Source organism: Littorina saxatilis, linkage group LG15 (genome assembly GCF_037325665.1).
Source record: "Littorina saxatilis isolate snail1 linkage group LG15, US_GU_Lsax_2.0, whole genome shotgun sequence".
NCBI lineage: Eukaryota > Metazoa > Mollusca > Gastropoda > Littorinimorpha > Littorinidae > Littorina > Littorina saxatilis.
Genome location: NC_090259.1, coordinates 29,741,349 through 29,757,011, shown reverse-complemented (window position 1 = coordinate 29,757,011; position 15,663 = coordinate 29,741,349). Strand labels below are relative to the sequence as shown.

The 15,663-nt window shown below is 40.9% G+C and overlaps 2 protein-coding genes across 3 annotated transcripts in view; both read right to left on the bottom strand.

Annotated features, from left to right (window-relative positions):
- Nucleotides 1-15,663, bottom strand: part of LOC138949041 (TRMT1-like protein) — a 322,855-nt gene that overhangs the window by 271,170 nt on the left and 36,022 nt on the right. Inside the window, exon 9 of one of the 2 annotated variants that reach the window (XR_011450148.1) lies at nucleotides 6,154-6,170. The exons of the other annotated variant lie outside the window; for it this stretch is intronic. The gene's annotated coding sequence lies outside the window, so the exon portion shown is untranslated. Of the gene's footprint in view, nucleotides 1-6,153; nucleotides 6,171-15,663 lie in introns of those variants that run through there. 2 annotated transcript variants of the gene reach the window in all.
- LOC138949039 (pneumococcal serine-rich repeat protein-like) lies at nucleotides 1,863-12,699 on the bottom strand. Its single transcript, XM_070320759.1, has 2 exons — nucleotides 11,873-12,699; nucleotides 1,863-10,350 (listed from the first exon to the last, which is right to left on the bottom strand). The coding sequence occupies exons 1-2, from the start codon at nucleotides 12,093-12,095 to the stop codon at nucleotides 6,890-6,892; spliced, it is 3,684 nt and encodes a 1,227-aa protein (XP_070176860.1). The 5' UTR covers nucleotides 12,096-12,699; the 3' UTR covers nucleotides 1,863-6,889.

Genomic DNA, 15,663 nt, shown 5'->3' with positions numbered 1-15,663 from the left:
GACATGCTGGGGAGCATCGGGTAAATTCTTCCCCCTAACCCGCAGTAGACTATAACAAGTTTATTGTTAATGAAATAATGGTTTCACCTCACTGTGAAGTAAAGGAAATGCTGAAGAAAGTCACGAGGTGTAGTCAAAACCATTCAGCCTGGCAAAAGGAATTCAAAGTCGTAATAAGAAATTCTATGTGGAATGCAAAGCAGTATGGTTAAACATACCGTCCTTCCCATATAAATCTTTATGTAAATGATCATATATCCCATATAAGTTTTTATGTAAATAATCATAGATCTGTCGAGGTCTTTACAATGAAAACCAGTATTCCACTCGGATACATACAATTTAACAGCCTGTCAACATTCTTTGTAGGAGATATTTTCTGGTGAAATAATTTCATACAGGACAATCTGCGAAATTCATGTGGCAAAATATTCATACCCCACACAATAAGTAGTAATCATGTTGATATTTGGTATGCGTCCTAGTGGAAAGATATTGCTATCCTCAGTAAAAGGAAAAGTCTGTGGCAGTGTACATGATTATATACATGGGAAGGACGGCATAATTAGCATGGGTGGGATTCTTCCGGTATATGCCGAAAATCCGGATTCGAATATGGTCTCTTTTTTTTCAGGCCCACCCACGCATTAGATCGACAAGATTGTCACTCAAGCACATCATCAAACTAAAATGTGGATAGGAAAATACAACCATTCTTTTTTTACTCAATCAGCAAGGAAAGTTGCTTAAACAAGTAAGTATTGAAACCAATGACAAAAAAAGTAAAGAACAAGTCGCGTAAGGCGAAAATACAATATTTAGTCAAGTAGCTGTCGAACTCACAGAATGAAACGCAATGCCATTTTACTCGTAGCATCGTCAGGCCACCGCTCATGGCAAAGGCAGTGAAATTGACAAGAAGAGCGGGGTAGTAGTTGCGCTAAGAAGGATAGCACGCTTTTCTGTACCTCTCTTTGTTTTAACTTTCTGAGCGTGTTTTTAATCCAAACATATCATATCTATATGTTTTTGGAATCAGGAACCGACAAGGAATAAGATGAAAGTGTTTTTAAATTGATTTCGACAATTTAATTTTGATAATTTTTATATTTTTAATTTTCAGAGCTTGTTTTTAATCCGAATATAACATATTTATGTTTTTGGAATCAGCAAATGATGGAGAATAAGATAAACGTAAATTTGGATCGTTTTATAAATTTTTATTTTTTTTAACAATTTTCCGATTTTTAATGACCAAAGTCATTAATTAATTTTTAAGCCACCACGCTGAAATGCAATACCGAAGTCCGGGCTTCGTCGAAGATTACTTGACCAAAATTTTAACCAATTTGGTTGAAAAATGAGGGCGTGACAGTGCCGCCTCAACTTTCACGAAAAGCCGGATATGACGTCATCAAAGACATTTATCTAAAAAATGAAAAAAACGTTCGGGGATTTCATACCCAGGAACTCTCATGTCAAATTTCATAAAGATCGGTCCAGTAGTTTAGTCTGAATCGCTCTACACGCACACACGCACGCACACACGCACATACACCACGACCCTCGTTTCGATTCCCCCTCGATGTTAAAATATTTAGTCAAAACTTGACTAAATATAAAAACAGAGACTGAAAAATACCCTTGTTCAATAATCAAACTATCTGTGCATGCAGTCAGCAGGCTGACTTTGGTTAAATTAACAAACTGGCAGTCATAAAGTCACAAGGTGCATGGTAATTGTAAACGCAAAAGCAAAATATACAGCAACTAGAGAAAGTGCTCTTTAAACTGCATGGTTCTACAGTTAAAACTGTATCATAAACTTGTCTTTTTATCACACTATGGCAGGTGTTTTTGTGTGTGATTTTTTTTTTTTTTTTTTTTTTTTTTGCAAAACGGGAGCGTAGGATGATACATTTCCAGACTATATTCTGAAAGATGTGGATGTGATCAAAATAAGTTACGGGAAAAGTCCCATGGCAGACAAAAGTACAATGCAGAATATACCACAAAAGCAAATAATATAATACAGCGAACAGAGCAAATGCTCTGCAGACTGTTTCCAACGTTTGCATCACAACCTGTCCTTATATCACACAACGACATTTCCTGCAAAAAGGTGGAGCCTTGGATGACATTTCCAGACTACAGAAAAAAAGAAAGAAAAAAAAAGGAGAATTCTCCAAAAATTGTGACAAGTACAATTGTAAACTGCAAAATGTAAAACAAAATATACAGCAAATGCTCTTTGATCTGATTCTGAAGTTTGTGTCAGAAACTTTTCATTATACAATGTCTCACACAATTACTTTGTTTTTTGGTTTTTTTGCAAAACAGAGGAGCCCTGGATGACAAAATGTCCAGATTAGATTTTGAGAACAAATGTGGATTCTCAAACAATTGTGACCAGAGTACATGTACATTGCAAACTATAAATGCAAATGCAGAAATTTTTTTGGAGCTTTTGATGACAAATTTCCAGCCTATAATATCCTCAACAACAACAAAAAACAACCAAGAAAGTTAAGTTCATGGAACGTTTAATTAGAGACAAAACGACACATTCACAAGTAACCATATTTTTTTTAAATAGATTTTTAATTATTTGTTTCAAATTCTCAAAAGTTTGGAGGTGGGGGAAAGAGGAGTCAAATGGCAAACGATCAATTGAAAGTGTGTTGCAAAATATAAATGCAAAAGATACAGCCACAAATACTCCGTAGAATAAGAATTTGCATCACCAACGTGTAATATCACACAGACATTGTCCACAAAACATTGGCAAACTTGACGACTGTATTCTCAAAATTGATTTTTGGAGGGGATGGGGTGATGGGGTGTGATAGTCAAAAGGACATTTCTTGTTGATGCTGTATGTACCATAAGTTTTATTTTTATTCTTCCTTTCGTTTTCTTCTTTTCTGGGTTTTTTTCCAACTTTCTCATTCTGACACATTATCTTCACATACTTTTGTATTTGTCAAAAAAAGTCCTTTCTGTTTTGTCATCCACACACAAATTCACTATGAATTTTCTTGTTGACAGAACAGCAAATGTGTTTTATCTTTAGATCAGTGGTGCCATGAAGTAGAAATCTTAAATTAATTATTCCTCTCAGTTACTGAGATTTCTTTGTTCATAGCAATCTTATTTCAGAATATAATCATGCAACGCGCGAACATGTTTTCTCCAAAAATAAAAGTACCCTGCTGTGCTATCCATGCAGTCATTTAAATATACTGCAGGACTTCATTGCAATTCAACATAACTGATCATGAACAATCTATGAGAAAGTTAAAGTGATTATGTAATGTACAACTGTACCTGTCAATAGTCCAAATAAATTACTTTATTAATATTAATTAAACTTTGCCTCAGTAAAGTACCACAGATAACAGTTCCAGTGAAATTATCTTGATGCATTTAACATCCGGCCACTGCAAAGCATACAACCATGTTACCAAAGACAAGCTCATTGCATTTAACATCGGGCCACTGCAAAGCATACAACCATGTTACCAAAGACAACAAGCTCATTGCATTTAACATCGGGCCACTGCAAAGCACACAACCATGTTACCAAAGACAACAAGCTCATTGCATTTAACATCGGGCCACTGCAAAGCACACAACCATGTTACCAAAGACAACAAGCTCATTGCATTTAACATCGGGCCACTGCAAAGCACACAACCATGTTACCAAAGACAACAAGCTCATTGCATTTAACATCGGGCCACTGCAAAGCACACAACCATGTTACCAAAGACAACAAGCTCATTGCATTTAACATCGGGCCACTGCAAAGCACACAACCATGTTACCAAAGACAACAAGCTCATTGCATTTAACATCGGGCCACTGCAAAGCACACAACCATGTTACCAAAGACAACAAGCTCATTGCATTTAACATCGGGCCACTGCAAAGCACACAACCATGTTACCAAAGAAACAAGCTCATTGCATTTAACATCGGGTCACTGCAAAGCACACAACCATGTTACCAAAGACAACAAGCTCATTGCATTTAACATCGGGCCACTGCAAAGTACACAACCATGTTACCAAAGACAACAAACCCATTGCATTGCACAGCACAGACTTATTTTTATCACAGTTAAAAAATAACCACAGTTGGAAGAGGATCTTTCTTTATTTGGTGTTTGTCGTTTTCAACCACGAAGGTTATATCGCAACGGGGAAAGGGGGGAGATGGGATAGAGCCACTTGTCAATTGTTTCTTGTTCACAAAAGCACTAATCAAAACTTTGCTCCAGGGGCTTGCAACGTAGTACAATGTATTACCTTACTGGGAGAATGCAAGTTTCCAGTACAAAGAACTTAACATTTCTTACATACTGCTTGACTAAAATCTTTACAAAAATTGACTATATTCTATACAAGAAACACTTAACAAGGGTAAAAAGAGAAACAGAATCTGTTAGTCGCCTCTTACGACATGCTGAAAGTTTTAAACAATAAAATATGAATACATGTTGTACAGTATCAACAAAGCAACAAACAAAACAAAACAAAACAAAAACAAAAAACAAACATTTGTTACCATGAGGAAAAAGTGAAACAGTCACATAATCTTGAAATGCGGAGATCTACTTGTAGCAACAATTTCAAACACTGCTGGCTTCTGTTTGTTGTATAGAACTGACTGTTGATTCAATCACCAAGTAAAGTAGACACTTATGAAAACGACACAAAACCATACCGTAGTTTGTATCATTGAATCCAAGAACAGAGATCTTATGTTATACATGATGTGGTACAAATGAACTTAGTTTGCTACACAGACTCTGATTGTGCATCAACTGAGTTTTACAGAATTAACCTGCACCAAAGCATTGACTATCAAGTGACTACTCTGTCTCTGGTTAAGGTGCAAAAGATTGATGGTTAGAATTGGGATGCTGCTGGGAGGGGGTGGGAGTGTATCAACAATCGTTAGGATCAATTTGTGACATGATCTGAAAAAGACATTTAAATTCTTCTGGTGCGCAAAGGGAATGCAGCATTTTTCTCAGGCCTCGGTCTTAGGGCATTTATGCATAATTTTTTTTTAAATCTGACTCATTATCGATCATTAGCGATTTGACTACGTAGGAGGTTTTTTTTGAAAGAAGAATATTTTTGTAGCCAGGATATTTTGACCAATATATATTTCAATTCGCGTCAAATTGACTACTGTTTTTCCCTTTTCCGAGTCTGGGAACAACATTTGGAATGAACATGATTACATGCACTTTTATCATTAAACCTTGTCTGCAGAATCAAAGAAGCAACACCCGGGAACAGACTACTTTCAATTCAGTAGGGGGGCGACTATCCTCAACCCGGCGGGTCCCCAGGTGGCGGATAGGGGAACGGCCCCCAGATATGGGGGCCAGCTGCGAATATAGAATAAGCAGTCCCGGACCAACTAGCGGTGTCTCTACCAGGACGGGGTGGGTTGGCAGATGGCACTGACTACCCTATAAATGCCCTACGTGTCCGATGACGGTTACACCATGCGGGTAAGAGCCGCATTAAAAGCTCTAGCCCCGGGGTGTGACCCCCGGTAAGAAATCCCCCATGGGTTCCCAGGGTTAGGTTTTTGAGCCAGGAACTAAGGGCGGGGTAACCCCGAAAGAAACCTAAGGGCTGAAGTCGGAGGATCTGGGCCAACAGGCGCACCTTAACCAACCACAGATCCACGCAAAAACGCAAACCAGCGAACGACAAGAAGAAAGAAGCAACACGCCCACATTGTTGACCTTGGTTACAGAATTAGGGAAGAACCCTCACACTTTTTGAGAAAAAAAATCCTTGGCAATTTAGTTCTTTGAATATTTTGTTACTACAGTAGTACCTGCCAAGAGAGAACACCTTGGGACCGGCCAACAGTGTCCCTACATTGCAGGTGCCCTCGCATGACAGGTTTATTTTGTTACAATTACTAGTCATAGGGACAACCGAATGTTTATTTATTTATTTATTTATTTGGTGTTTAACGTCATTTTCAACCACGAAGGTTATATCGCGACGGGGAAAGGGGGGGGGGGGGGGGGGAGATGGGATAGAGCCACTTGTTAATTGTTTCTTGTTCACAAAAGCTAAGCACTACATGTAATAAAAAAATTGCTCCAGGGGCTTGCATGTAGTACAATATATTACCTTACTGGGAGAATGCAAGTTTCCAGTACAAAAGACTTAACATTTCTTACATACTGCTTGACTAAAATCTTTACAAACATTGACTATATTCTATACAAGAAACACTTAACAAGGGTAAAAGGAGAAACAGAATCCGTTAGTCGCCTCTTACGACATGCTGGGGAGCATCGGGTAAATTCTTCCCCCTAACCGGCGGGGGGTCAACCGAATGTGTCTTCTCATGAGGTGCCTCATATCGCAGGTACCACTGTAAATTATTCTTCAAACAGAGTTTTGCTTGTAAAAATTGCTCAGTAAGAAGCTACCCTGGCAAACTTGTTTGGTAGTAACATCAGCAGTATATGAACAATGACAAAATCAATGAAAACGACCGTTATATATATGGCACCAAGCAATTTCATTTTCTTCTTCTTCTGCGTTTGTGGGCTAAAACTCTGTGCACTCACATTTTCTGAAGAGGACGTTTACATATATCACTGCTTTTCCCTCCACTATTTTCGCAACCATACTCCGTCTTCAGAGTTACTACGCGTTTTCAAAGAGAAGAAGCAAAAAGAACAAAGTACGTAAAAAGAGAGAGAAAAAACAGGAAAAAAACAGAAAAAAAGAAAGAAAAATGAAGAGAAGAAGAAAAAAAGAAAGAAAAAAAAAAGAAAAAAAAACCTAGGCGTTTTCATTGCGCGGTTCCTCTCAAGTTATGATACCAGAGGTGGTCTGCTTCATTCACTCTTGTGACAATTTCCATTGACATCTCCTTGCAGTGTGTTCTCAGTGAGATTTTCCTGCTTCTCGTGGCTTTCTGCTGAACTGGTATCAGCCCTGAATTCTGTCTCATCTCTCTCTTGGTTGCTGTTCTGCTCTTCAGTGATGTGGCTGTTCTCTTCCCCCTGAATCTTTTCATTGGCGTCTTGAACATTAACGTATGCATTTTCTTTCTGATTATTGGCAGATTCCTTATGCAATGCATCATTGCTTTCTCCACCATTTTCTGCTGAGACATCGTCTTCAGTGACTGCGGTCTTCTCTTGAGAACCGGAGGAGTTCATATCAGATTCTGCTCCTATCGTGGATACTGATTCCGGCTCCTCTGGGTTTTCCATTTTTTCTGGTTGTTCAGGTGTTTCCGGTGCGTCGTCTTCGTCGTCAGTTGTTATGGTGATGCTTGGAACTGACTCGTCTTTTATCAGATCGGATGCAGCATCTGTGGCGGAAGCAGACACCACTTCTTCTGTTTCATCCGTCTTCTCATACAGATCAAATTCTACTGATGCGTTGTCTTCATCGTCAGTTGTTATGGTGATGCTTGGAACAGATGTCTCTTCATCTACTCTTGATTCTACTCTTGGTTGACCTTCAGCGTTGTTAGGATCTGAAGTATCTCTAGCGTCTGTGGTGACAATTATAGGCGTCTCCTCATCTGGATCAGCGGAATCATCTTCAGTGGTATAAATAATGGTGGGAATCGCAGTCTCAGCTTTGTTAACCATTGTGGTGTCTGAAGTATCTCCAGCTTCCTTGGTAACTGTCTCTGGTGTTTCCTCCGTGGTTTCTTCGGTAGAATCATCTCCAGTGTTAATAACAATGGTGGGAATGGGAGACTCTCCACCTTTTGAAGGTGACGCTTTGTATTTTCCCGGAGTGACAGACATACCCTCATCCTCCTCAGTCTTGGACATGACTGTTGGACTTGATGCGTTTTCTGTTTCCTCTGGGGGAATTTCAGCCCTCTTTGGAGTTGCTGATCCCTCCATATCATCATCATATTCAGTAGTTTCCGGTTCAACAGTTTGAGGATCAACAGTTTTAGGTTCCATAACTGCAGGCTCAATAGTGTCAGATACAACAGTTTTGGGTTCAGTAGTTTCAGGTTCAACAGTTCCGGGTTCAACAGTTTCAGCCTTAACAGTTTCAGGTTCCATAGCTACAGGCTCAGTAGTGTCAGATACAACAGTTTTGGGTTCTGTAGTTTCAGGTTCAATAGTTCCAGGTTCAACAGTTTCAGCCTTAACAGTTTCAGGTTCCATAGCTACAGGCTCAATAGTGTCAGGTATTACAGTTTTTGGTTCCGTAGTTTCAGGTTCAATAGTTCCGGGTTCAACAGTTTCAGCCTTAACAGTTTCAGGTTCCATAGCTACAGGCTCAATAGTGTCAGGTATTACAGTTTTTGGTTCAGTACTTCCAGGTTCAATAGTTCCGGGTTCAACGGTTTCAGGTTCAATAGTTTTGGATACAACTGAAGGCTGTTCTGTGTCTGCTGCGGAGCTGTCACTCTCTTGATTTCCGTACTCTGCTGACACTTTGTCAGACTCAACGCCAACGGCAGCACCGTCCAGTGACACTGATTCTTCCACATCTTTGGAGACTTGGGTCAAACCTGCTACCGTTTCTCTGGATTCGGTGACAATGTCTTCCTTGCAGCCGAGTGCCATGCCTTGATCCTGAACAATTACTGCAACCTGCTCTTGAGCATCTTCTGCTGTATTAGTTTGTACTGGTAAGGGCTGCTGCACTTCTCTTTCCTTGCCTGAAGCTGTCTTGTCATCAGTATCAGCAGTCTTTTGGTCATCGTTATTCCCCTCTTCTTGCAGAAGACCTGGGTAGCCTGCTTCTGCTACAGAAGCTGCACTTGAGATCGTTGAGTGAGTTTCAACCTGAGGGCTCTCCTGCTTGCTTGCTTCAGTGTTTTCGTCACAAGATTTGACTCGGTCGCTTTCTGCGTAGCTGATGCTTGTCTGAGTGGCTTGATTACCGCGCCGTCCCTGGTCAGCCGTACCATTGTGGACTTGAGAAGATCCACCTCCCTGGGAAAAAGCAGCTCCCTTGCTTGACGCTCCATTTGAAGTCTTGCCATCAGCCACAGCGCTAGATGATTTGGTTGCCGGGGGTTGCCTCGCTGCTGCTCTGTCAGCTCTCTCTGTTGTTTTTGTTGGACCGACAGTCTGGGCAGACTTGCTGGCTTGAGTCTCTTTCTGTGCAGCTTTAGGTGTGTTTTTTCCTGATGGACCAGCTTTGCTGCCATTCAGTGCTGCACTTCTGCCTGCTACGCCTCTGGCATACAAGGCAGCTCTTTCGCGAGCTGATACTCCTGCGGTTCCGGAACTGGGTCCTGCAAAAGACAACGACAAAGCCTTGGTGGCCGGTGCGCGTGAGGTTGCTTGAAACTTTGTTTTTGAAGCTGTGGGTTGAATGGTTGACATGGACAAACGTTTGTCCTGATGTTTACTTGTTCTGGATGAGCCAGGCCTTGGGCCTTCAGTTGAAGCGGATGCAGATGGTGGTCTAGATGCAGATAAAGGTCTAGGTGTAGATGAGGGTCTAACACTGGCTCCACCACGGTTTGATGCACCTGACTTGGAAGCTGTGGGTTCAGTAGTAAGTTGGGTGGATGCACCATCAGTCGATGTCATCGAACCTTTTGTTGATGCAGACGTGCTAGTACCCCAGTTGGCTTTTGCCGAGCTTGGTCTTGTTGATAAAGACGGCTTCATGCCTTTTGATGAACTTGGTTTTGGTGGTGCGGCCGATGCAGCCGAGCTTTTTGTCTGTGCTTGATAACTCTTTGCTGAGCTGGGTCTTGTTGGTGCAGAATCAATTTTGCTCTGACGCTGGCTACTCTGGGATGAGCTAGGTCTTGGTGCTGTGGCAGATTCTGCAGTACTTTTAGCCTGCCCTTGACGGCTCCTTGCAGCACTGGTTCTAGCTGGTGCAGCATTGGTTTTGTCATGTGACTGGCTGCTCGTTGGCCCAGAAGTGGTTTTGTTCTTCGCCGAGTTCGGTCGAGATGTTGTGGCTGACGCAGAACCGCCTGTAGCCTGCTCTTGTGAGCTGTTTACTGAACTAGCTTCTGCTGCTTTGTCAGATGCAGATGCCCCTTTTCCTTGGGATGGGTTTATTTTCATTGTGGTGGCTTTCACACCAACTGTAGCCCCTGTTGGATTGCCCTTCAATGAAGATGGTCTTGCAGCTGCAGATGATGCCGAAGCGCCTGTGCCTCGAAAAGAAGAGTTCCTGGCTGAGTCAGGTCTTGCAGCTCCATATGATGATGATGATGTTGCTGCAGAACCTTTACCTTGATCTCTGCTGGTTTGGGCAGAACTTGGTCTTGGAGATGAGGCAGAACCGCTTTTACCATGCTTCCCTTTCAGCACTTCTGCTCGAGTTTGTGCTGAGGTTCCTGACGCTGCAAAAAACAAAAACAAAATTATAGAATACTTTATCACCAACCGTTGGGAATTCATCCCAACGTTGTGGTTAAAATTAAGGCATCCGCTGAAATCATGCACACCAAAACATACACATGTATAAAAAGAATTCAGAAAATAAATTATAATACTTACTTAACCTTCGCCGTAGGTCGCTAAAAACATTCTTTGCAGCACGTCGTGAGTACCCATGTAACCATACTTCTCAAAGAAGGAAAAACATGCACGGGTAAACAAAACAAGAACAAGAAAAAAAAAGAAAAAAATACAGAAATCAGGCTTTTCATTGAATTAGATTATCAAACTAAATACATTTCCGATTTTGTACTTACATTTATCTTTTACGTGTTGTGTAATTACGCACCAAGTTAATTCTTACCTGAAATAAACAGGAACCATAACTCAGCTTTTATTTTGACATCGAACCCACAATCATCTCCCTTACAATCGCGATTTTGTCTGAAAACTTCTGTGTACACATCCGGAAGGCCCAATCAGGGTTTCAATCTACAAATCCACTACTCAATGTGTATGGTTGAAAATAACACAACCCCGAACTGGCCCCTTGAAAGTTGAGAACTCTTCTGAGAAAGAGAAACATAAACTCAGTCATTTGTTGATGTAAGCCGCGAACACAATGGACCGGCACAGGAGCTCTTTTTCGTACCGCCCTCCCCCTCCCCCCCCCCTCTCTCTTTCTCTTTTTCTCTCTCTCTCTTTTTCTCTCTCTCTCTATCTCTCTCTCTCTTTTTCTCTTTCTTTCTTTTTCTCTCTCTCTCTATCTCTCTCTCTTTTTCTCTCTCTCTCTCTTTTTCTCTCTCTTTTTCTCTCTCTCTCTCTTTTTCTGTCTGTCTGTCTGTCTGTCTCTCTGTCTGTCTGTCTCTCTCTCTCTGTCTGTCTCTCTCTGTATGTCAGTCTGTCTGTCTGTCTGTCTGTCTGTCTCTGTCTGTCTCTCTCTCTCGTCTCACTCACACACACACACACACACAGACACACACACACACACACACATACACTCACTCAAACTCCCGCTCGAGTTCGCTGCTTGTTCCTTGAGCCATCTTGAAATAGATCAGAACTCTTCTCAGAAAGAGAACCAGAAAGTCACATTACACTGTTAAAAGTATGGTTACATAGTGTCTCACGACGTGCTGCGAAGATAGTCGATGTTTGACCTTTGTTTATTTAATTACCTGTCAATCAATTTTAATGTGGGTTTAGGAGATAATAGATTTTTAGGTGTTTGAGGCATTTCCAAAAGCTCATTACAGAATTCCACCTAGTTTTCGAGATATTCGCAATTAAAGTCCGGACTGTTACTAAAGTACTCACGACCTATGGCGAAGGTTAAAACAAGCATCATAACCACTCTGTTTCTTCTTCTCTCACGGTCAGAAAACACACATGCAAGCACACACGCAGGCATACATGCACACACACACATACGCACACACCAACACGCACGGACACACACACACATATTACTTTTGGTCTGTTTACCTGCACTTTTTGCGGCTGATGCAGATGTTCCTTTTTGAGCTTTCGTCGAGGCAGCTGCCGTTTTTCCAATTCCTTTCTTCTGACTTGCCGATTTTGTATCAGTTTTGGTATCTGCATCCTTCTTGGCCTCAGACCTTTTGAGAGGATGCTTGGTGTTGTTGGGGAGGATTTTCCTGGTCTGGGCAAGGGAGGGGAAGAGGGTGGGGTCTGTCTCGCACAGCATGCTGACAGTGTGTTCTATGTTGTCCTGCAATGTCTTGGCTGATTTCTGTGCTACTCGACTCTGCAAAACAAGAGAGTGGTTCTGTTGTCGTCTGACTATCAGTAATTCTCCTTCAAATGAATTAGGTATACAGTGGAACCCTCCTTTTAAGACCCCCAATTTAAGACTCCCTCCTTTTTAAGACCTTGTTTTCTCAGACTTTCTGTTCATAACCTCTGTAAAATTACCCCCATTTTAAGACTCCCTCCTTTATAAGACCTGTTTTTGTCAGATTTTTGGAGGTCTTAAAAGGGGGGTTCCACTGTACACAGTAACCCCTCGCTCAGGGCCCCCATTTTCAGATATTAGACTGCAACACCTTGGCAGACTTCTGTACCACTTGAGTCAAAACAAGACTCGGGGACAGGTGTACGTTAAAAAAAAAAAAGCAGTTTTCTCTTCATATAAATTTTGCGATAGGTTCAAAGCTGTTCTGTTGTTTCCCTTGAAAAAAATTACAAAAAGAAATTTAAAACAAATCTATGGAGCTTTGCTTTATAAGGTACTCATCTAAGCACCTACCTGAGCACCAACAGCGCTGGCAGCATGAACAGGTACAAAGGATGATTCTGTTGACAAACAAAATAAATGATTGTAAAGTTGTCATTTTTTGGCTCACGTAAGTGTAGCCTATGCGATGATAAACTTTGTCTGTCTGTGCGTGCGTGCGTGCGTGCGTGCGTGCGTGCGTGCGTGTGTGATAGAAACTTTAACATTTCCGAGTCTATGGATAAAGCTCGCATAAGAAGATTACGTCTCGGTCAAAAGTGTTTGACGTGTGTGATAGAAACTATTTGAAGACGTCACATTATGACGTAAGAGGGTTAGACGTCACGCAAAGGAATTACTGAAAGTCTCGGTCATTGCTTGAAAAAAAGAAGAGAAAAGACAACATAAAAATGTAGAAATGCTGTGATAAGCTATAAAAAACAAAACAAAAAACCTGAAAAATACAGAAACAAGATACAGTTCACGTATTCTAAGCTACAGAACTGGAAATGTATATTTGTGCAAGGACACGTGTGTTTGAGTGTATGCATCATTCTGCACGTGTGCTTGTATCAGTATATGTTCTAGTATGTGCATAAGCACTCTGATGAACATGCATTGACGCGTGCAGTTTTTGTGCACACACACACACACAGGCACTACCAACCAGTACATACTCTTGCAATTCTGAGACGCACAAATCAACACCAATCTTCTTCTTCAGAGTTCCAGAATTTTCTGGTTACGTGTGAGCTCGTTTGCCCATTTGGGTTCTCCACACTGTACTCTGAGAGCATAGTCAGCTTCACTCCGCTTTCGTTGAGTAGGCATGCTGGGTATTTTTGTGTTTCCATAACCCACCGAACTCCGACATGGATTACAGGATCTTTTCCGTGCGCACTTGGTCTTGTGCTTGCGTGTACACACGAAGGGGGTTAAGTCACTAGCAGGTCTGCACATAAGTTGACCTGGGAGATCGGAAAAATCTCCACTCTTAACCCAATCGGGATTCGAACTCACGACCTCCCGAGTAGGAGGCCGACGTCTTACCACCACGCCCCTGCGCCCGTCAACACCAATCAAAACAGCGCATTCACATGTAACTGACAACAGACCACTGAACAGATACAGTGGAATCCTGATTTTAAGACAACCCAATTTAAGACTTCCCCTTTATAAGACTTTGATTTTGTAGATTTCTAGTTCATAACATCATTAAATTTACCCCCAATTTAAGACTTCCCCTTTATAAGACTTTGATTTTGTAGATTTCTTGTTTATAACATCATTAAATTCACCCCCAATTTAAGACTTCCCCTTTATAAGACTTTGATTTTGTAGATTTCTTGTTCATAACATCATTAAATTCACCCCCAATTCAAGACTTCCCCTTTATAAGACTTTGATTTTGTAGATTTCTTGTTCATAACATTAAATTCACCCCCAATTTAAGACTTCCCCTTTATAAGACTTTGATTTTGTAGATTTCTTGTTCATAACATCATTAAATTTACCCCCAATTTAAGACTTCCCCTTTATAAGACTTTGATTTTTGTAGATTTCTTGTTCATAACATCATTAAATTCACCCCCAATTTAAGACTTCCCCTTTATAAGACTTTGATTTTGTAGATTTCTTGTTCATAACATCATCAAATTCACCCCCAATTTAAGACTTCCCCTTAAAAAAGATTTTGATTTTGTAGATTTCTTGTTCATAACATCATCAAATTCACCCCCAATTTAAGACTTCCCCTTAAAAAAGATTTTGATTTTGTAGATTTCTTGTTCATAACATCATTAAATTCACCCCCAATTTAAGACTTCCCCTTAAAAAAGATTTTGATTTTGTAGATTTCTTGTTCATAACATCATTTAATTCACCCCCAATTTAAGACTTCCCCTTAAAAAAGATTTTGATTTTGTAGATTTCTTGTTCATAACATCATTAAATTCACCCCCAATTTAAGACTCCCTCCATTTGAAGACCTGATTTGTACAGGTCCTAAAAGGGGGATTTCACTGTACTAACTTTGCAGAAGTTCTTGCTGCAGTTCTTTCGGGAGGTGTTCCCACTGCGGACACTGCATAACGCCGTGGATGTAGCGATGGAAGTACCACTCGCACCTCTTCACCAGCTTCTTCAGCAACTGTTGAACCTCCTGCAATCCCGGACAAGATTTTGAACTTTTTAAAGCAGATCTAAGATTTTTTAATCAGGATTTGAAGCAACAAATGTGAAAAGTTATCAACTTGTTAGAACCTTCTTTTTACAGTGATAGGCCGGATTGTGAGTAGTTTTAAGGCCAAAAAAAAAAATTGTCTGTTTCTGGTAACATGGCTAAAAAAAATAGGGTCGGTAGGTAGGTTTTTTATTTTATTTTTTTTAATTTTTTTTACCCCAAATGTAGACCAATAAAACTAACTTTAAAAATCGCGCAAAGAGACTGGATTCACTATACATAGAGACAAGACACTCAACACATTTACAAATCGTCAGCGGACTTTCGTTTTCACACGTTTTTGTTGTTCATTTTCTCACCCTGTCCTTTACCACCAAAAAAAATTTAAAAAAATTTGAGTTTGGAAAAAAAAGTTTAGGGTCGGCGCCGAAATTTAGGGTCGGTCGGGTGACCAGAAACAGACCATTTTTTTTTTTGGGCCTAATCATTGAGCTGGAATGGGCGGTTCTGGTGAGGTTATGCCCCCTCTTTCTTTCGGCTGGTAACTGGCGCCACCTCACGGCAAGATCACACGAGAAAGGGAAACAAACTTGGATTGGTCCCAAATAGCATATCGGTTTGGTAACAGTTCGTGTGTAAGTCGTGCATTTTATACGGTAAACAGACCATGGTCGGTTTTTTTTGGTTTTTTTCTCTCATCTTTACACCTGTTCCTTTGTCCCGTTGTGCTCTCACACCGCCCTGTCTCAGCACTCGCTGCTCCAACCACCTCTGAATTTCGTTCCGCTGCCAGATTTGTCGATTTTACAGACGCTCCAGGGGGGGATGTGGGGTCGCTGCGGTAGGCTACCCTCAGAA